At 37.3% G+C, this 21,471-nt stretch overlaps 1 protein-coding gene across 2 annotated transcripts in view; it reads right to left on the bottom strand.

The window, feature by feature from the left end:
• Positions 1 to 1,350: 1,350 nt before the first annotated feature.
• Positions 1,351 to 21,471, bottom strand: part of LOC107671686 (desmoplakin-like) — a 29,429-nt gene continuing 9,308 nt past the window's right edge. The window contains exons 8-24 of one of the 2 annotated variants that reach the window (XM_016464595.1): positions 20,174 to 20,278; positions 19,868 to 19,963; positions 18,794 to 18,919; positions 18,484 to 18,636; positions 16,087 to 16,241; positions 15,871 to 15,997; positions 15,565 to 15,751; positions 14,202 to 14,449; positions 12,410 to 12,588; positions 11,019 to 11,157; positions 9,427 to 9,620; positions 9,157 to 9,319; positions 8,072 to 8,155; positions 7,879 to 7,986; positions 7,658 to 7,756; positions 4,734 to 6,554; positions 1,351 to 4,413 (exon numbers count right to left, since the gene is read on the bottom strand). In XM_016464595.1, the coding sequence (XP_016320081.1) occupies positions 1,933 to 4,413; positions 4,734 to 6,554; positions 7,658 to 7,756; positions 7,879 to 7,986; positions 8,072 to 8,155; positions 9,157 to 9,319; positions 9,427 to 9,620; positions 11,019 to 11,157; positions 12,410 to 12,588; positions 14,202 to 14,449; positions 15,565 to 15,751; positions 15,871 to 15,997; positions 16,087 to 16,241; positions 18,484 to 18,636; positions 18,794 to 18,919; positions 19,868 to 19,963; positions 20,174 to 20,278 (6,465 nt within the window). In that variant the 3' untranslated portion in view covers positions 1,351 to 1,932. The remainder of the gene's footprint in view (positions 4,414 to 4,733; positions 6,555 to 7,657; positions 7,757 to 7,878; positions 7,987 to 8,071; positions 8,156 to 9,156; positions 9,320 to 9,426; positions 9,621 to 11,018; positions 11,158 to 12,409; positions 12,589 to 14,201; positions 14,450 to 15,564; positions 15,752 to 15,870; positions 15,998 to 16,086; positions 16,242 to 18,483; positions 18,637 to 18,793; positions 18,920 to 19,867; positions 19,964 to 20,173; positions 20,279 to 21,471) is intronic. The other variant, XM_016464596.1, reaches the window with a different exon arrangement.

The raw sequence follows: 21,471 nt of genomic DNA on the forward strand, positions 1-21,471 counted from the left end.
GACAGTTTTTTTAACCTAGAAGAGTACAAGGCTGGCTGTGCACAAAGGCTATTTCTAAAAAAAAAAAAAAAAAGGGGGTAAATTCCGACTTTGCTATGACAATCTGGCGCTTCTGAATCAGCGACTGTAAGTATGTTTTGTTATTAGTTCAAGTATTTGCTATTGACTGTTCAAATGCGGAGTTTTTATTTATTAATTAACTGTCTTGATATTTACTTTGAAAGCTGACGCTCGCTTGTGGTGTTCGGCCAATCACAATGCACTGGGTCAGCTGGCCAATCAGAGCAGACTGCGCTTGTCAAAGGAGGGGGCTTTGTTGAAAACTACGTGTTTGAGAGAGGACCTACAATAATGTACAGTATTTGAAAAATAATGTGTTTTTTGAACATTAAAGCATGTCAACATATTCTGTTACACCAAATACACAAAATAATGATCTTTAAAATAGCATCATATGTCCCCTTTAACATATCTTGTACCTATATGTTGACAACATACCTAGTAGTAAGGATGATTCAGACAAACTAAAGGTGCAAACTAATGATGAAAGGTGCAAAAACATGATAATCTCGCTATACATAATTAAAATAATTGCATGTAATTAGATGATTACTATTTTATGGATGCACACAAATTGAAATTGATTCTTAATAGTTCCATGGTCTTCCTTTGCTGGCTTTGTAATCCTGTGCGGTTTCATTTTGTTATTCATGCTTTCATAATGTTGTTATTCATGTCTGTTGTCATAATCTTCTTCATGTCATGTTCATATTTGAACTTTTGCGGTGTTTATCTGCTCATTAATCTGCTCAAGAAGCAAGCCGCTTTGTGCTCATGACACTGAAGCGGAGATCTCGATTGTTGGGATCTCTAAGATTTCACATTGTTTTTTAATAGTTTTTAATTATCTGACTTGTCATTGTTGTTTACTGGTTTCCTTTTTGATGCTTTTGTTAAATTGCACATGGATGCTGATTGTTGAATGTACAGTATCGGCAATGACAGATGTATGCCCACTTTGTCATGTGGCTGTGCATTCATTAGAAATTTGTCCAATAATAATTAGCTTGGCTTTCAATCCCACTTTTTTTATTTTCTGGTGACTTGCAGGATAGCTGCAACCGATGTAATTGAATGGGCTTTCTGTATTTTTTAGTGGTTTTAATAAGTGTTGTGGACATAATTTACTTTGACAAAAAAAATGATACGGACCTGTCACACCTGCAAATTACGCCTATGGAAAATGTGTTAAAGAGTAATGGGGAAATTTCAAATGTGGTGTCATACAAAAATAATGTAGACTATTGTAGTAATAAGTAACAGAGAGAATGGTAGTTAAAAATTTGATGGTTTTTATTGTTGAAATTGCTCCATATAAACAATCAGATCAAATATTCATTCATTAAAAGCAAATCTGACAAAAAAATATCAGATTTTCACTTTGAAATTAGTAGATTCATGTTGATACTAAGTCAGTAGATGTTTCAAATAAAAAAGTACTTGTTTCCTAATCTAGCTTTCTAAACTATGGATAATGCTGGTGATTAATTGCTTGTTACATTTCTTATTTGTAAGTTGTTCTGGACAGAAGTGTCTGCTAAATGAATAAATGCAATGTAAAATGTCAATAAAGCATGCAAAGGAAAATATTATAAAACAATTTCCTATACCGGATAAACCAAATAAGCACGAATTAAAACACTGTTAAATGTCATGATAAATCTAAGATTCCCCATGTGTAAATAATCAATTATCCAAGACATTAATAATCTAAAAGACATCTTAATCACCCAAGACAATTGATCAGCGTTAGTAAAATAAGTTCATCTCCATTCTGTATCCCAAACCCATACTTATATCCTCATGAATAGAAAATAATTTTTAAATGTAAATTGTACATACTAAGCATAGTAATTACAATTAACTGTATTATTAAGATGAGCTGTAGCTGTAAGACACCGAAGAGGTGTAGTCAACACTGCCTCTGCGTGATCCACTTCTTGAGCCGGTACGAGACCCTGCTCTGGATCCTGTACGAGAGTTTGGTCCCGAGAGCACGTTGTAGGGGCTGCTTATGCCTTTGGTAGACATCGAAGTAGCCTGGAGCATCTTCATCCCATTGTTCTCCTCCACCATGCAGTTATCCATGGCCTCTTTGTATGAGATTTTAAGTTTGGTTTTAGGACAGGTAAGGTTCTTAATGTAGTTCCTCGTATCCTGCAGCTTCTGTGCCCCTTTGCCATCAAGCCATCCTCTTCGGATGGCCTCCTCAATGCTCACCCGGCGACCAGTTTCTGGCTCTACAAGTCCACCCGTCAGGTACTGGAACTCCAGAAACCTCTGCCCTGCCTCGTAAGGCAACCATTTCTCCTTTATGGCCTCGGCAGCAGAAAGTTTCCTCTTGGTCTTCACATCCTCAAAACCGGCATAAGCCTTCTGTGCTGGTTTTAGCTTCATGGACATGTCTTCATCGATAAGGCTTTGCTGTACAGCATCTTTCAGAGAGAGTCTCTGGCCAGTCGCAGGATTGACAACCCCTCCTGTGCAAACCTGGGCTTCCAAGAGACGCTGAGCAGTGATGTTGTCCACTATTCCACGCCGCTGCGCCGCAGGGATGGTTATCTTCTCAAGGGTCTCAGTATCAAAAATGGCTCCCACGGGGCTCTGGTCATCAAAAATATCAGATGGAGGGGAGAGCGTAATGGATACGCTAGAAAAACGTTTGCGGACAGTTGGAGATGATGGCGCCATCTGTGTTGGGTTACTGCAAGAAGCAACATCCTCAGGACTGCTGGTGCAGATGGAAAGCTCAGAATTACTGCTTTTACTTGTGATCAGACCTGCAAACTCGTGGATTGTCAGAGTCCCGGCACGGTACTTGTCCAGGGTTTGCCTATCAATAACACCCCTATCTAGGGACTCTTGAATGTCATACTGGGTTCCAGTTTTGAGATCGACAATAAGTAAACGCTTGCTGCCATCAGATGTTTCGATAGTGATCTCCTCCCACTCACACTCTTGTTCCGAAAGCTCTAGGAACGTGTCATAATCAATTAACTCTCGATGGTACGCTTCTCGTACAGTCATCTCTTTGCCGGTGTCAGGGTCTACAATCACCACTCTCCTCTTGCGCAGTGTGTTCTTTTGAGACATTGTTTGCTTTGGCGTCTTCTTGTCCTTCAAAGGCAAAAGGATAAGCCCAGTCTTGGGATCTTTGATGCACCTCTTTTTCAACTGCAGATATGTGAGGTTTTCATGGGTGTTAGGATCAAAGAAACCTTTGGTATCATCACCCTCGTAAGTCAAAATATCGTTCATTTCACGGTCGAAGTAACCTTTCCTGTAAGCCACTTCCACATCAATTCGATGACTCCCTTTAGGATCAATGATGCCACCACTGGCTATCTGAGCTTCCAGCAGTCTAATCCCATGACCCTTCTCTATGATCTCTTTTTCAATAGCTTGAAAGAGTGAGATGATCTTTCCTGTTGCAGGATCTTTGTATCCTGTCACAGCCTTCTCAGCAGACAGTAGTTTGTCTTTAAACTCCTTTCCCACAAGGGCTCTCCTCCATGCTTCTTCCACTGTCATGCAGACATTGTTGACTGGATCGATTATGAAACCAGAGGAAGCCTGAGCTTCCAGGAGCTCCAGGGTGGTTCCCCGCCGAAGTAGACCTTCTTTCATGGCCTGGTAAAAGGGCAGGACCCTACCATTGGCCTCATCGAAGATACCAGCGATGCAATCAGAGCCGCCTAGGTACGATCTGAGTCTGTCCTCAATTTCTTTGCCTGTTAGTTGTCCTCGGTTTACTTTATCCAAATCTGTCTGATCAAGCAAGTTGGAGTCTACAAGCTCTGTGAGTGAGACCTCACCACGGAGACCTTTCACTGTCAGTTTCTTACAGCTACTATCAGAGACAGACTGACTGGTTTGTGTACACCGACAAGATGAAACTGGACGCTGTTGCAACATCCTCAATTCCCTTTCCAAAGACTCCTTCTTCATAGTGAGCTCTGAGATCTCCTTGTTCGAGCTCTGAAGACGATTCTTGAAGCGTTCTTCCAGACTCCTCAGCTCTGCAGTCAATCTTTGGATCTCACTCTGCAAAGAGGTCCTGTCTCTCTGTACTTTGTCTCTATCTGCCTCACTCTGTCTGATCTGCCCCTCCTTTAACTCATATTGGCTTTTCCAGTACTTGAAATCCTTGGTAATTTTATCAATTTCGTCCTGGAGACGTTGCTTCTGTTTGATCTCAGATTCCAAGGAAAGCTTGATGCGCCGGAGCTCTTCTTCAGAGCGCTGTTGCTTGTCTTTGTCTTGTTGCAACAGCTTCAGTTTGACTAGAACACTGTCTCTCTCTTGCACAATATCTTTGTAGTTGGCATCAGATCGCTGGATCATCATGGATGCCTGTAAACATAAAAGAGAAATGATAATTTATTGATAAACTATTTCAGATTATAATTCATTTAGAGGATTTAACAAATGAAAGAATTATAACACCAACACCATATTGATTTGAACGTGGTTAGAATAAAACAAAAATTATTTGTTGTACCAAAGCAAGTATTAAAAAAGCTTTTTGTGGGAAGAGTGTAACCGTGCAGTGTTATGCAGAAAGTGTTCTTTCAAAGGTAAAGCATTATGCAGCAGTGTTATCCAGCAAAGCCATTTTGATATAACTTAAATTGGTGATGTATTTTTGATTCAACTGATGTCGAAAAAAATACCTCCGTGAACTGCTTTTGGATTTGGGCAATTTCCACCCTTAAATTTTCTCTCTCTTTAGTCAGATCATTGATTAGTTCCTGCAGTTCCAGTGCTCTGTTATTGCTGGTTTGTAACTGGAATTGAATGGCAGCCAATCGGGAAGCACTTTCACTCTCGATGGTGCTCAGGCTTCTCTTCACGTCATCTCGCTCTAGTCGCACAGTCCTCAGTTCCTCCTCTAGCCGCAGATGCTCTTTGGTGAGATTCTGGGTGAGGCTCTGCAACTTCTCGATCTCACTGGTGCTCTCATTTAGCAATCGACTCTTCTCTTCTATAGTCTTGTAGAGGGAATCGTTGCGTTGATTGGCCTCACGGACAAGGGCTTGTTCCCGCAGAAGCTGCTGTTGCAAAGCCTTCAATTCGGCATTCACTCTGTTCAGATTCTCTACTGTGATTTTGTAGTCCTTCTGGCTTCTCTCCAACTCATCTTTCAAACTGCGAAGCTCCTGCTCATGCCTTCGTCCAGAAGCACTTTCCTGCTCTCGATGGACCCGCAGAGTGTTGATGGTAGTGGTGTATTCACGGCACGTCTGATTCACCCTCTCCAGCTCGGTTTCTATCCTTTTCCTCTTTGTGAGTTCATCCTGATTACTCCTCTTCTCCTTTTCCAGTTCAGCCTGCAACTCGTTCACCTTTGCCTGCAGTTCACTGATGCGACTCTGCAGCCTGATGGCATTCTGTTCCAATGTGCTCTTTTCGTTCTTTTGTGTCGCCATCTCTCTCTTTATAACGAGAAGCTCTTGCTCAGAGATCTTTAACTTGTTAATGGTCTCACTGGTTGAAGTGTGCTTAGAGAGTAGTTCAGCCTGAGACTGTCTGAGACTTTGATTCTCAACCTCCAAGGCTTTCCTCCGCCTGGTCTCGTCTTGTAGATTCTGGGTCAACAAGGTAATCTCACGGGCCTTTTCCTGAGCAGCTCTGTTGGCCTCTGTCAGTTCCACTCTGTGTCTCGTTTCAGTCTCTTCCTTTTGACGTAATATGACCTGAATCTGTGACTCCAGTTCCTTCTTGAACCTGCTCCCCTCGGTTGACCTCTGCTGATGAGCGTCCTCTTCTGCTTTCCTTCGTGCCGCTTCCGCTTGGGAGAACGAAAGCTGCAGCTTTCTAAGTTCCTTTTCCAGGTCTCTTTTCTCAGAGTTTAACCTATCCAGCTGAAACCTTAGAGTTGTCGATTCCTCCTCCTTCTGCTGTGTTGCCTTGAGCACACTGGTCTTGGTGATGTGGATCTCAGATTCAAAAGTATGCTTTAGGCTATTAATGTCCTGGTTTAACTGTGTTCTTACCTTTGAGGTCTCTAATTCTGCTGCATTGCGCCGGGAGGCCTCATCCTGCAGCTGTAATTGCAGCCGTTCAATCTCCCGCTCTTTTTCTTTGATGGCCCTTTCAAACTGACTTTTGGACAAACTGAGCTCCTCGAGTTCTTTCTGTCTCTTGCGGACAGCGAGCTCATACTCCTCCTGCTGGGTGGTGTATCGGTCCTCAGCCAGCCTGCGTTTGCGTTTCTCTTCCTCGATGAGAAAGGTGAGGCGGGACACCTCATCTTGCAAGTTCTTCAGCTGATTCTGGGTGCTGTCCAGGCTTTCCTGAGTAGTACTGCATTGTCTAGCCTGGGTTCTCTTGATCTCCTCCATAGACAGAAGCTCTTCTTTAGATTGGGTCAGCTCCAGCCGATAGCGAGCCAGACTATCCTCCATTGACGTGTTTTTATGAGTTTGATCTTTGAGGTTGTCCTTGAGACGTTTTAGTTCTTCCTCCAAAAGGTCAATTTTAGTGTTCCGCATCTAATTAAAAAAAAAACATATTGAATAGTGTAAGTTAGTGGTAGTAACTTACAAGAATAACAAATCCTCACATTTAAGAAAGCATTTTGAACATTGTGCTTTCTTTTTTGTTTCCTATATGTACTGTACTTGGTATCTATCAGCACTGCTAATACCGGTAAGACTTTATTTTGATGGTCCCCTTTAGAAATTCTGCTGATTATACAGTAAGTTACTTTGCAAATACATGTCAACTATCAGTCATTACAGTATTAGTGTCAGTATTAGTGTCTACAGTATTAGTCTGCTTAATATCTGCTAACTCTTTATTTTGATGGTCCCCAATACACATTCTACTTACTATAAGTCAATTTGCAAGTAAATGTCAACTTATTCTGCTAATCTTAATCCGAACCTAACAGTTTACTAATACACTACCAATACTCTAATGACTGTTAGTTGACATGTAGTTGCAAAGTTACTAATAATCAACAGAATTTCTAAAGGGGACCATCAAAATAAAGTGTAGCCCTAATATTCAGCTTTAATCCTAAACCTGTTAAAGGAACACTCCACTATTTTGGAAAATAGGCTCATTTTCCAACTCTCCTAGAGTTAAACAGTTGAGTTTTACCATTTTACGCCGTTTTTGGCGTAATAATAACTTGACTATGTAGTGACTAATCTTTAGTGTCCTAAACAAGGTGAACTGAAACTAGCACTGTGACAAAATTGGTACTATGTTAGGAATTGTTGTAGTATTCTTAGCATTCTTGTGTCTTGCTTTTGGCATTCTTATAAATCACATTTATAGTCTTCAAACAAATTTATTTGAAAATGTAAAGAAATTATTCCCAGACAACCTTATTGCCTGTTAAACTCATAAACAGTGTTATTTTAGTATCATTAGAGATATTAATAGTTTTTATTCATATTTTAAATAAAAATTATTTTTATTTGTACATTTTCCTTTTTAATTTTAATTTTAGTTAAAGTTTTATTAATTTTGTTGTGTATTTTTTAATATATATATATATATATATATATATAAAACATATTTTTTAATGGTTTTAATTTTAGTTTCAGTTTTAGCTAACTATATACACATCAGACACAACTTTTACCTTTAACTCCTCCATGTTTTTCATCATTTCCCCGAGGAATTTGTAGTAGTCGCTTGAACGTGTCAAGAGCTCTATGTAGTGTGACTGCAACTCTGCCGCCTTTAGTGAAACAGTTATAAGTCAGTGAAGATAGAAAATTTACTCATACACTCAAAATAATATAAATCATGTCAACTGTGATGTAAATTAATTTTTTCCCCTCTTGGATGTAATATGATTACCTCCTGCCTCAGTTCAGTGGAAGGAGACTGCAGCATAGTCCTCTTGATGGGAATGTTGAGCAGCGTCTCCAGTCCTGCACTGTAGGATGCCAGCTGGAGCTCATAGTCCTGCGAAAAGAGTTATCTGAGAACTGAGCCTTTTGCATCATTTGTATATACTTGTAATGATCAAATAAAGAAATACGAGTCTCACCTTTATGGAGGCAGCACACGTGTCTGCATCTTTGACCACATCATCCACTTTTTCTTTCTTTCCTTTTATCTCAGAATACAGCGCCTTTTCATTGACAACATATTTTTCTCAATTAAATATTTTATCCAAGCTCTACCCATATCCAAAATTCACTTTCTTAATCAGAATGTATCAGTTAAATTGTACTACTGACATGTTTCGGTTCCATTATTGCATTTCATTACTGAGCGAAGAAGAGCAACCAGATCTGAACCATAGCAGCAGACAGCCTATGATACTTGCTCAAAAGGCCTTTTTTACATACACTTTGTTGGAAATTCTTCTTACTGTCATAGGGTCTGATGCTCCATGACAGCAAAAGAGAACCGACTTAGTAATATGAAATTACTTTTCTTTCATACCATTTACAAGCAAGTTAAGAAACAGAAGCAGAGCTTCCTTAAATTCAGATGAGAAAAGTAAGTACAAAAAATGCATATTACAAAATGTACACTACATGTTGTTTTGAGAACTTGAGCTTAACTGAGACTTTAAGCGTTTAAGTGGCTGCTGTGTCGACCTTAATTTAATGCGATATCAAGGTGTTCAGTTTTGGAAAATAAACGTGATTACTCTCCTCACAAATCAACTGTTTCTTGCTTTTCACTGGCATTTCTCTAGTGCATCTTTGAGCCTACGTCCAGTAAAAGTAAAATACTGAAGTACTGTTAAATCAGATACTTTAAGACTTTTACTGAAGTGGTATTAGAATCGGTGACTGTAATGGAGTCAGTTTGGCTGTACGGTATATTTTCATACCTTTGGTGAAAAGTGCCTCCGTTGCACGCTATCAGAAAAAAAGGTACAAAAGCTGTCACCGGGGTGATACCTTTGAAAAAGGTACGCCTTTGTACTTTATTTACCCCTAAAGGGTGCATATTAGTACCTTAAAAGTACATATTAATACCTTTTGAAAGGTGATCTTGTCATGATCTTGTCAATGTGATAATTTCATCTGTCTAGGCAAGCACCCCACTAGACTTTATATCAGATTTAATAACATTTGACCAGATGTGAGTATTTTATTGGGAGTGTATTGGACTGACTTTTTGCTGGTTCAGTTGGTCCATCAAACTGTCCAGACTGTTGAATTTAGTAATCTGGAGGGCATCTTGGCGCTGACGTGTTTCCTGAATCCATCTGTTTATCATGGAGTTGGTTTGCTTGTAGTGATTCAGCTGTTTCTCCTGTTTCTCCAGGTCCCATACCCTGACAAACAAACAAGCAAGAAAAATTGAATATAGTTAATTATGGTGATGATACAGCACTTGTCATTGTGTATCCCGAAAGTGCATGTGGAAATTATTTTTCCATACCTGCTATCAATCTGAGTCACAATTCGGCGCCAGCGGTCAGTCATCTGTCCAACGAGCTCGGAGTATCTGGACAGGTCAACATCACACTGGTGGAAAGATTTGTCTATTTGACTGTTCCAGTGCACAGCCTTGGACAGCTCAGTCTCCATAGCCTTCAAAACACCTTTCTTCTGCTCCAGCTCTGCTTTCATGGTCTGCATGGCACCAGACACCACAATCAAACAGAAATATATATATCTGACACGCTCAATCATTTTGAGTTGGAAGTCGCAATGAGCCATTTGTGGACAAAAAAATCGGAATTTTTTTGTGACGATGGTGCAAAAACAGGCTTCATTCACCCATATGGAAAAACATATTTACACTGACTGAATAACAGTCAGACACTTCTTCGAACTTTCTTCTAGTCTTAGTCTTGACTCGGACTTAAATGAGCTGGTCTCGACTATAACACTGGCTGTCCCTTTAAGGCTGCAACTTAATAAAATGTGACCCTGGAGCACAAAAGCAGTGTTAAGTCGCTGGGGCATATTTGTAGCAATAGCCAAAAATACATTGTATGGGTCAAAATTATTGATTTTTCTTTTATGCTAGAAATCATTAGGACATTACATAAAGATAATGTTCCAGTAATATGCATTGCTAAGAACTTCATTTGGACAACTTTAAAGATGATTTTCTCAATATTTAGATTTTTTTGCACCCTCAGATTTCAGATTTTCAAATAGTTGTATCTAGTGGCTTATTTATTATTTATAATAAGTGGCTTATTTAGCTTATTTATTCAGCTCTCAATTTTGAAAAATTGACCCTTATGACTGGTTTTGTGGTCCAGGGTCACAAATGTGAAAAAAATGAAGGGGTCTGAATAGTTTCTTATTGCACTGTATTATATTTGTATTTAACCTAATTATTTCATGTATGCTTGAATAATCTCCTAATATGACTGAAACTAGTTTAGAATCTTTAGAGGCATTTTTCAAAAACATTATTTTATGAAACCCACCATTTATTGTATATTGCAAACAATAATCCTATGAGCACAAATTAGAGATGTTCATTTTTCATTCAGTGCATAAAACTCAAAATATGCTTCAGGGTCGAAATGACTCAAAATGATCTCACCTACACACACACACCAGTGTTATTTTAGTATCACTGAGATATTATTGTAGTTTTTATTAATATTTTAAATCTGTTTTTTTTTTACGTTTTCATTTTAGTTTTAATAATTGTGTGTTTTTGTCATTTTTAGTAGTTATTTAAAGAGAAATAAATAAAAAATAAATGTCTATTGTTTTTTTTATTTAATTTTTATCTGTTTTAGTTTTAGTTAGTTTAGTACATCAAGTTAAACTAAATTAAAATGAGAATTTTTGCTTTGGCAACTAGCTCAAATAAAAAGTTTTATACATTGTATTTTATTTCAGTATACGTAAAGTAATTTTTTAATGGTTTTAATTTTAGTTTGAGTTTTAGTTTTAGTTAACTATAACAACCCAGACACACACACATATTATGTACCTGGTTAAAAAAAGACAAGGGTTCATATTAAAAGTTCAGATATTTAAACTAATAAAAATTAAGTTCACCTTGAGAGTCATGTGGTACTTTTCCACTTCGTTCAGATCAAGAGAAGTCGTCTCTTTTTCTGTCAGACGAGCCTCATGGACTTTAACGATGTCCTCAGCCTGCAGGAGGTGCTGGAGCAGAGCCTGAAGAGCAGAGAGCCTGGAAACACAGACAAATAAATCCCCATGAAAACACTGTGAGAAGATCACTGCTAATGAATTCTCATACTAATACCTTCTCCTGTCACACCTTGCTGTACACAAACAACTATAAGTAAGCCATTCATTGGTTAATGAGAAAGATAGTCCATTTTTTTAATGTTTCCTTATATATGTTCTTAGATTGTATATGTCAAGGAAACGCAGTTTTTATTCACACTGCAAGGGCAAAAAACATTTGACTTCTTTACCAATGCTAATCCTAACCCTAACCAATGCTATAGTCACCATAGATATAATACTGTTTACAGCTGCTAATACAGCCTCTGGAGATGAAACCCAATTATGGTAAGTTGCTTTATATTTCCGACACGCTCTAATTGGTTGACCAATCACAACAGACTGGGCCAGCTGACCAATCAGAGCAGACCTTTTCATGAAGGCGGGCTTTAAAGAGACATGAAAAGAGGTGCTGCAGCAATGTCTAAACATGAGAAAAATAATGTTTTTTGATCTTTAAAACATGCAAAAGTATTCTAGCAGACCCCAGAAATAAATGAGCATATTATGGGCACTTTAACCAAAATCAGACCCCTGAAGTGGTTCAAAAAAGCGAATCTGGTGAAAAAAGACCCAGTTCTTTAGGTTCATGCTGTCCCTGTGCCTGAAAGAGAACTCAAATCCTTATTTTGTCCACTTTAGCAGTAATGGACTCTCAGATTTTTGTATGTTCATACTGGTGCTTTCTGGACCTAATCCATTTCAACATGCATTTTGGGTACAGCAAGATGGGAGTGTAATGGCATATTGAGTATAACACCATTAAGACAACATGTTATTTTGATGTTCCACTTTAGACTTTCTAATAACTGTAAGTAACTCTGCAACCACGTGTGAACTAGCAGTCATTAGAATATTAACAAACTGTCTGCTTAATATCTGCTCACACTTTATTTTGATGGTTCCCAACACACGTCAACTTCTACTAATCCTAACCCTAAACTAACAGTCTAACAATACTCTAATGAGAGTTAGTTGACATGTAGATGCAAAGGAATGAGTTAGCTGACATGAAATCGCAAAGTTACTTATAGTTAGTAGAACGACTAAAGTGGACTGTTGAAAATAAAAGAGTAACCATGCTGAACTCTATGTGATTTATGTGTCTCGTTTCAGACATTTCAGCAGGTTTAGGAAGAGAGCAAAATCAAAAACATAATAAATGCAGTATTGGTGGTTTGAAGTGTTCTTGCCTCTGGATATATGCAGTGGAGATGCCTTGCAGGCTGCCCAGTTTCTGGTTGATGTGGTCCAGCTCAGAGCGCAGGTAGCGGGTCTGTTCTGCATTAGTGCTTCCTTCCAGCTCTCTCAAAATCTTCTCCCTCAGACGCAGGTACTCGTCCCGGATGGAGTCCAGATCACGATGCACACCCTGAAAATACAGACCAGATTCAGATCATTAGGCAAATTTACTGATCAAATTAAAAACTCATATGTGACCCAGGACCACGAAACCAGTCATAAGGGTAAATTTTTCGAAATTGAGATGTATACATCATCTGAAAGCTGAATAAATAATCTTTCCATTGATGTATGGTTTGTTAGGATCGGACAATATTTGGCCGAGATACAACTATTTGAAAATCTGGAATCTGAGGGTGCAAAAAAATCTAAATATTGAGAAAATCGCCAAATGAAGTTCTTAGCAATGCATATTACTAATCTAAAATTAAGTTTTGGTATATTTACTGTAGGAAATTTACAAAATATCTTCATGGAACATGATCTTTACTTAAAATCCTAATGATTTTTGGCATAAAAGAAAAATCAATAATTTTGACCCATACAATGTATTGTTGGCTATTGCTACAAATATACCCCAGCGACTTAAGACTGCTTTTGTGCTCCAGGGTCACATATGTATCAAGAGATTGTCAAGATGGGGTGAAAACGAAAACTGTATTTAATCACAGTCCCCTTGATTCGGCAAAACCAAAAACACTACCACTATTAATAGACTGCTATAAAAAACTGCACTTTAATATAATATACAATCCATCAAAGCTGCCATAATAATCCTCCCTCAAAAAGTGTTGAAAACACATTTTCTTTCTATTATTCTCACTCTCCAGGTCAATGTTTTCCACACTATTATTCTGTACTATATTCAGATTTTTTATTCTAGAAGTATATTTTGGCAAAGTGTCAAAAGGAAAAAGATACTCTACCCATGTCTCGTAGGTAAACATGTGAAAACATCTTTTCAATGTTAATGACTTTTACGTTAAACTAAGAGCCTCAAACAAAACTCTTTAATATTTTTCAATGTTTCTAGCCCTTGTAATTCACTTCACATGAGCATCTAAATGCTGGATATTTGTGAAGACAAACTTTTTGAAATTCAGTGTTTAGTCGCTATATAAAGTGGTAGTGGCCAAAAATGATTTACAAATGATTTTTCAACTGATACCTTCTTGTAAACCAATTAAATTGCTACATGACCTTGGAGTTTGTCAACAAAAAAAAAAACTGTAGGAAATTCGGCCGTGGATGGTGGGATAAATCACAGACCAGCCCCTGAATATGCTGCAGTTTCCTTTTATCGCCATGTAAAACATGGGGTTTGAATTTTGTAAAAAATGTAAATTCTGTCATCATTTACGCACCCTCAAGTTGTTCTAAACCTGTACGAGTTTCTTTCTTCTGTTAAACACAAAAGAAGATATTTTGAAGAATGTTGGACACCAAACAGCTGACGGTAGCCATTGACTTCCATAGTATTTTTTTCCATACCACTGAAGTCAATGGCTACCGTCAACTGCTCGGTAACCCACATTATTCAAAATATCTTCTTTTGTGTTTAGCAAAAGAAAGAAACTAACACAGATTTGAAATATTTTGAGGGTGAGTAAATGATGAGAGACTTTTCATTTTAGTCCGACTGTGTTTATGAGTAAGCAATGCAGAAATCTGATATATCGGCAATACATCACTAGTTGTTCTAACAGACTAATGCCATTGGCAGTGCCATGTGTTTGATTGTACCTGCAGCAGCACGAGTCTTTGGGAGCACTCCTGTACGCCGTTCTCCTTCAGAGGCACGTGGAGGTGCTGGATCAAGCCCGTCTCCGCCGCCTCCACCCTGCGTCTGAGAGCACTCAGATCTGACATGAAACTCACATTCAGCCCTGAGCTCACATTCAGCCCTGAGCTCACCAGCTTCCCATTGGTCACCACCAGCTTCCCATCTGTCTCCTCCCTCCTCACTTCTGTTCTTATGTTCGCACTCTCCCCTAGAAGACAAACAAAACAAAGACACAATAGTTAGGTTGGTTCTTCTGTAAAACAGTAAATGAAGGAATGCTATCCTAAAGCAGGCATGGACAGCTTTAAACCTTAATCTCTAATCAAACATCCTTCCTGTAATTGTCAAGTGTTTATAAATGGAGCTAAACAGCAGAACAGTGGCACTTCATACGGAAATATGTCCGGTCTCTATTTTAATTCTTGTTTAAAAGTACATCAATAGTTTTAGTACCTGCGCCACTGTTATTCTAGTATCACTGAGATACTATTATAGTTTTTATTAATATTTTGAATCTATATCATATTTTGTATTTTTTATAATTATAATTTTTATATTATGTTTATTTATTTTTTTATATATATATTCCATTTCATTTTAGTTCATGTTTTATTCATTTTGTTGTGTGTTTTTGTCATTTTTAGTAGTTTATATATATACAGGTGCATCTCAATAAATTAGAATGTTGTGGAAAAGTTCATTTATTTCAGTAATTCAACAAATGAACTTTTCCACGACATTCTAATTTATTGAGATGCACCTGTATATCTTTATACTTTTTTTTTTCATGTTATTTCAGTAATGAATGTTTTTTTTTTATGGTTTTAATTTTACTTTCAGTTTTTGTTAATTATAATAACCCTGGCCTGAACTAAGAAAAAAGACAGATGTGTGATCCAAAGGTCTGCTAAATTTCAGTGAAGTTTAACACTGAGTGTTATGAACTGTAGATGGGTTCATTTCCATGCATCCAGCTTCAGTTTGCAGATTCAGGCAGATGTAGGCATGAAGTAATAAATTATGTCACTTGTTAATTTGTGAATTAAGTGAAAAGATTATTTCAGGAGACTGACATTTGTATAGAAAATAGGGAATCAATGAATTGACCATTTTAGTTGTTTCAAAGACTCTGCATTATTTTTTCTAATCATATTTTGATGGTAAATCAGAGATGAACTCTTCTACAGACCCAATCTGTGGATTAATGAATCTGAATCTCTGCAACGCTGGCTTGATATTCCATGCCAAGATGACTTGTAACACTACATTCATGTGTATTGATTATAATATGATGTGACTGGATGCGGTGTTCGCGTGTCTTACTATAGTTGGGCAGCTGGATCACCAGCCGGTCATAATGGGACTGAGCTCCTGCGTACTGCATCTCCATCTTTCTCTTTACTTCATCGCTAAACATCTCAGAGCCGAGACAGTTCCGCATGAACTCCTGGTAGTGGAGCTCCAGGTTCTTAATAATGTTGCGATACTCTTCAGGACGCATTTGTGAGAGCTAAAACAGACAGGGAACGAGAAGCAAAGAATGATCTAAGAGATGGAGACTTTTTAAGTAATTCTAAGTCAAAAAGCATATTAGGCATTGAGTAAAAGGTTGATCCAATCAATTCATACCATTGAGAGTGTGAGGGAGTTGATGTATTGGATGTCCTTCATGCAGTACTGCCAGGAGATCAGACTCTTGATGTTGATGTACAGCTGACTCCAGATGGACATGATGGCTTCATAGTACTGCTCGTTCCTGTCAAGCAGTCAGTTAATCAGTGCATGTCTTTACTATGACACTACCGGCTGCTCTAGGATCTGTGTGCATGTGTGTTTTTGTCGTACTTGTGTGCCAGACCGATGCTCAGAGGGTTTGGTGGTGGGATGAACAGACATACTGATGGGATGAGCATTTCCAGTCCTCCAGGTCCAGTCACGTGCCACTTACTGCGCTGAGAGTTGTCTTTCAGGATTCCTTCATTCCCTTTCAGAATGCCCTTCTGTAACAACCAAACTGCGTTTCAGTGTTTCATACCGTTTTGCAGAAATACATGCACTGTATGTTTACATCCTGCTTCTGGAGAATGTAGTTCTAGCTTTAAATTACACCTGAAACAATTAACCTTTGTGCTTAAGGGAGTTTGGTAAATTACAAGAGAGAGAAATGCATTTACATTTCTTCATTTACAAATGAGCAATATAACAAAGAGATTCATCCCAACATGAGAAGTGGTAAAATCACAAACTTTCAAACATCGTCTAGAAGCACATTTACTCCCTAAAAACTGAGGTAGCAACAACCACATTGATATTAAATCAATGGCTATGTTAAAGGGATAGTTCACCCAAAAATGAAAATACTGTTATTATTTACTCACACTCGTGTCATTTCAAATCCATTAGACTTTAGTTAATCCTCGAAACAAATTAAGTCTGAGAGGTTTCAGTCCCTCCATTGAAAGTCCAGGTAACCAAAACATAGAAGATCCAAAAAGGTTATAAAGGCATCTTAAAAAAGGAATCGAGGGGCTTTATACAAGTCTTACGAAGAGATATGATCGCTTTACATGATAAACATATTTAATTTAGGCTTTTAAGCACACATACATGGAGCTCATCACATATGGAAAACACAGAAGCTCATTTACCATTGTGATGTGCTCTATGTGTGTCGATTATGGTTGCAAAAAGGGGGAAAAAATTCCAGTAAATTTCGAAAACATTCCAGAAATTTCGAAAACATTCCTGGATTTTTTGGAATATTCCAGGGATTTTTGGAAAGTTTCCGAAAATGTTCCACCCCTTTGCAACCCTAGGGTTGATCACTGTTCAAATTAATAAATTTAATTTAGGCTTTTATTTATATAATAAAAAGCGACTGTCTATTCGCATGACTCGCATTAAATAATTTGTTTCATATTAACAACTCCTTTATGACCTTTTTGGATCTTCTTAATTTTGGTTACCTGAACTTTCAATGGAGGAACAGAAACTCTCAGGTTTCAATAAAAATATCTTAATTTGCGTTATGAAGATGAACCAAAGTCTTAAGGGTTTGGAACAACGTGAGGGTGAGTTAATTTTTTGGGTGAACTGTCCCTTTAACAAAGTCAGCGTTTGGGACTGACGATCATGTTTAATAACAGATGTGTCTCTTCAACTGTCCTCCTATTTCTTAAGGATTCAAGGATTCAAAGCGTTTATTGTCATATGCCCAGTGAGGAAAACAAGTTTCCCTGAGCAATGAAATTCTTACTTTGCTGTCCACAATGAATGCCAAGACAGTGCAAAAAAATCAACATTTAAATGGACTTAAATGGAATTTAAGTCATTCCATTGACTAAAACAGTGTTGTATGTGTCCTCTGTTTGGTGCCTGATGAGAAATCACTTGCTGACAATGCCAAATGAAAATCATTTTACAGTGTATTAAATCTTAGTAATGAAAAGTCTTTTAAATTATACGTCACGTTTTATTACTAGTGCTGTCAAACGATTAATCGCGATTAATCGCATCCAAAATAAAAGTTTTTGTTTACATAATATATGTGTGTGTGTGTGTGTTGTGTATATTTATTATGTATATATAAATACACACACATGCATGTATATATTTAAGAAAAATATGTTGCGTTTATATATTAAATATATTTATATATGATATAAATTATATGAATATAAATATATACGTGTAAATATTTTCAAAATATATGCTGTGTGTGTGTGTATTTATATATACATAATAAATATACACAACACACACACACACACATATATTATGTAAACAAAAACTTTTATTTCGGATGCGATTAATCGCGATTAATCGTTTGACAGCACTATTTATTACTAAAGTTAAAAAAATGTTGATTTGCAACAAAGTGGCTGTTAGAGTAGACAGCTTTGCTGATTATAATGCCATCATAAATCAACACTGCAATGGCACATTAATATAGAAATCTACTGATGAGCGGTCACATATTTGTAATTTATTACTGTACAGTTTGTTTGTTTTTTTTTACTTAAAAGACATTATGTAACTTAAAAGTGAAGCTAGTTGTGCACCGATGGAAGACTTTTCATTCATCTATTATGAAAATAGACATTTCTCAGTTTCCAACCCTAGCTGAACGTTCAAACTAACATGCTTGGGAAATCACAACAAGTCCTTCACTATATATATAGATCATTCAGATATGACAAAGAATATAAAGAGGACATCAGTGCGTATGTGAGAGTGACTGACCTGGTCCTGTTTGAAGTCACACAGGGCTTTGACGATGACCGGGCCACTGCTCTTCTCCTCTGGGTTACGAGGCTTCAGACACACGATGCTCTTGGACTTGCTGACCAGCGTCTGAACCTGCCTCTTACTCTCCATGATCCTGTCTTTCTCTTTCTACACACACATACAGGCACAATTATTTACAAGATGAATGGGAACATTTTGTGCGCACACAGTGATTTGCAAAGTGCAGTCACGTCATACGTACATAAGAAATGACATTATAGGACGTCATATGCTACATATTTGATTTTTTTAAATTTTGTCGCACCTCCAGGTTTTTGAGCATTTCTGTCAGATTCTCCAGAGGTGTGTTCTTGTCACAGGTGAACTTCTTACGGATGCTCTCGTGGTCTTTCTGCAGTCTGCTGTACGTCTCATTGGCCTCCTTGAAGAACTACAAAAGAATAATAACAAAAATAAAACTTCTGTCATCATTTACTCCCCTTCGTGTCCAAACCCATAAGAATTTGTTTATTCCATAGAACACAAAAAGAGAAATTTTGAAGAAAGTACTGGTTGCTCTCTTCCATGCAATTACAATAAAAGGGGACTGAGGCTTTCAAGTTTCAGACACAAGCTCACCATATACTATAAGGATCATAAAATAATCCATACGCCTTGTGCATGATATATTCCAAGTCCAAACGATATTGTGTGAATAAAAAGGCATTATTTGCAGCACCTTTAAAGACTAAATCAATCATTTGTCTTTTTAAAAGGCAACCAATCTTATCTTCATTGATGCTTTCTAAGAATTGTTTACTCTTGCTCGGAACAAAACTGAGCAATATCTAAATCCATTTGAACACTTTTAGCATAAAAATGACTTATTATAGCATAAAAAATGCATTACTTGAAATAAAATAAAATATAAAAACATTTTAATTTCAGCAAGTTGCCAGCAACATTTCTCATTTTAATTTGGTTTAACTTGATGTACTAAAATAAACTAACACTGAAACAAAATTAATATTATAATTTATATAATTTATATGAAATTAAATTAATATATGTATGAAACGAATGACAAAAACATAACAAAATTACTAAAACTTTAAATACATTTTTTTTCAATTAAAAAATATTAATAAAATCTAGTATCTCAATCATACTAAATAGTATCTCAATGATACTGAAATACCAAGCTTCAGACTTTTCACCTGCGACAATGATTATATTTTCAAAAACACTTTTTGAGAATCGCTTACTCTTCCTTAGAGCAATACAGTACATTTATTTCATCATCACCACAAGAAATAGCATCAGATCCCTCAGCTAAGAGCAACTGTTTTCATTCTAAAGCACAGATTCCTTTATCTACACCAAACGACCAAACCCTTACTTGGCTGTAAGCAGCATTCTCCTTCAGGTGAACGTGGATGCACTTGGTGATCTGCAGTAACCAGCTCCACTGGGTTTGCAGTGTGTCCATATAAGCCTGAAAGAACCAGACAAAATTATAAACCATCGTATATATAGACCGGTTGCTCCAAAGTAAGTAAGAAACATCAAAAGATCATGTTTGGATCCCTAATACAACAATGTAAATTATTGTAAAAAGCTCATGATCTGAGGTATTACTCACCTCCAGAGCATTAATGAGAGTTTTCACAGAGTTTGTAAGTTGAGCGTGAAGATGTTTCCTCACCTGTATCTTATCAGATGCTGGGTGTTGGGTCCTCAGGAGGTTGTCCACCTTTGCCTTCAGTTTATTCAGCTCTTTCTCTTTCTCTTCCAGATCACTCATCAGTTTCTGACAGGAAGGATGTATTTTATAACAGGAAATAATAGTCTAGCATAGTCAAGACTAGTTTTTGTTCATTGTTCATTGTTTTTTTTTTATGTTTGCCCATGTGCACATTGATGTTGTATTTCATTAGTGCATGTATCTATTAGAGCAAAATTCAGAAGTTAACGAGTCGCCAAAGTTCACCTGATCACTTGAGACATCATAACTTTGAGACATCATAAGACTACAGCTGAAGAAGCAATTCTTTTTTGTATTTCATCCCTATTCTAGCTTGTGTAATAACTGCATATTTTACTATAAAATTGTCATTGTGTTCTACAAATGAGGAGTTCATTTGCAAAAACCGATAACAGAAATCACGTTTTTTATTGCGCATTCCAAGTAATATCAATCAAACTGCAGTTGGGTTGTTTTGATTAAAGGAGACATATTATGCCTCTTTTTACAATATGTAATATAAGTCTCTGGTGTCCCCAGAATGTGTCTGTGAAGTTTCAGCTCAAAATACTCCTCAGATAATTTATTATATCATTTTGAAAATGCCTATTTTGAGTGGAAGCAGAAACACAGTTTTTCGGGCCTGTGTCTTTAAATGCAAATGAGCTGCTGCTCCCCGCCCCCTTTTCCAGAATAGAGCTGCGCCATTACAGCTCGGACCTGCTAAAAACATCTGTTTTGGTTCTGATTATCATGTTTATCGTGCTGCTGTGAAGCCAAAGACTGAACAGTTAGCATGTTTTGCTCAAACATTCGCCATGGCATTAGAAATGGTACACCGTTGTCGCTTACAAAATCAAAATGACGGCGCCATGGGTGGAAACTTACAGATTAAGGGGCGGTAATATTATAATGAGATCCCTTTGCCACGTCACCAAGGGAGCGAAATCAGACTTGCTGGTTTTCTCAGACGCTTGCAGAAAAGGCTTACTAAAACAAAGTTACTGGGTTAATCTTTTTCACGTTTCCTTGGTTGGTAGATGCACGGGGAACCTGATTATAGCACTTAAAACCTGGAAAAGTCAGTTTTATAGCAAAAGCAGATAACTCCAACAGTCGTTTTTTGGCAAAAGCAGATAACTCCACATTTTATGTTTTAGAGTTAAAAAAAACACTCGTTTAATCTTTGTAATCTCCTCAGATGACAATGTAGATGCCTGACAGAGGTTGTTGTTGTTGTTGTGATCATAAACTGTATG

The sequence above is a fragment of the Sinocyclocheilus anshuiensis genome, unplaced genomic scaffold (genome assembly GCF_001515605.1).
Source record: "Sinocyclocheilus anshuiensis isolate Anshui unplaced genomic scaffold, SAMN03320099.WGS_v1.1 scaffold524, whole genome shotgun sequence".
NCBI classification, from domain to species: domain Eukaryota; kingdom Metazoa; phylum Chordata; class Actinopteri; order Cypriniformes; family Cyprinidae; genus Sinocyclocheilus; species Sinocyclocheilus anshuiensis.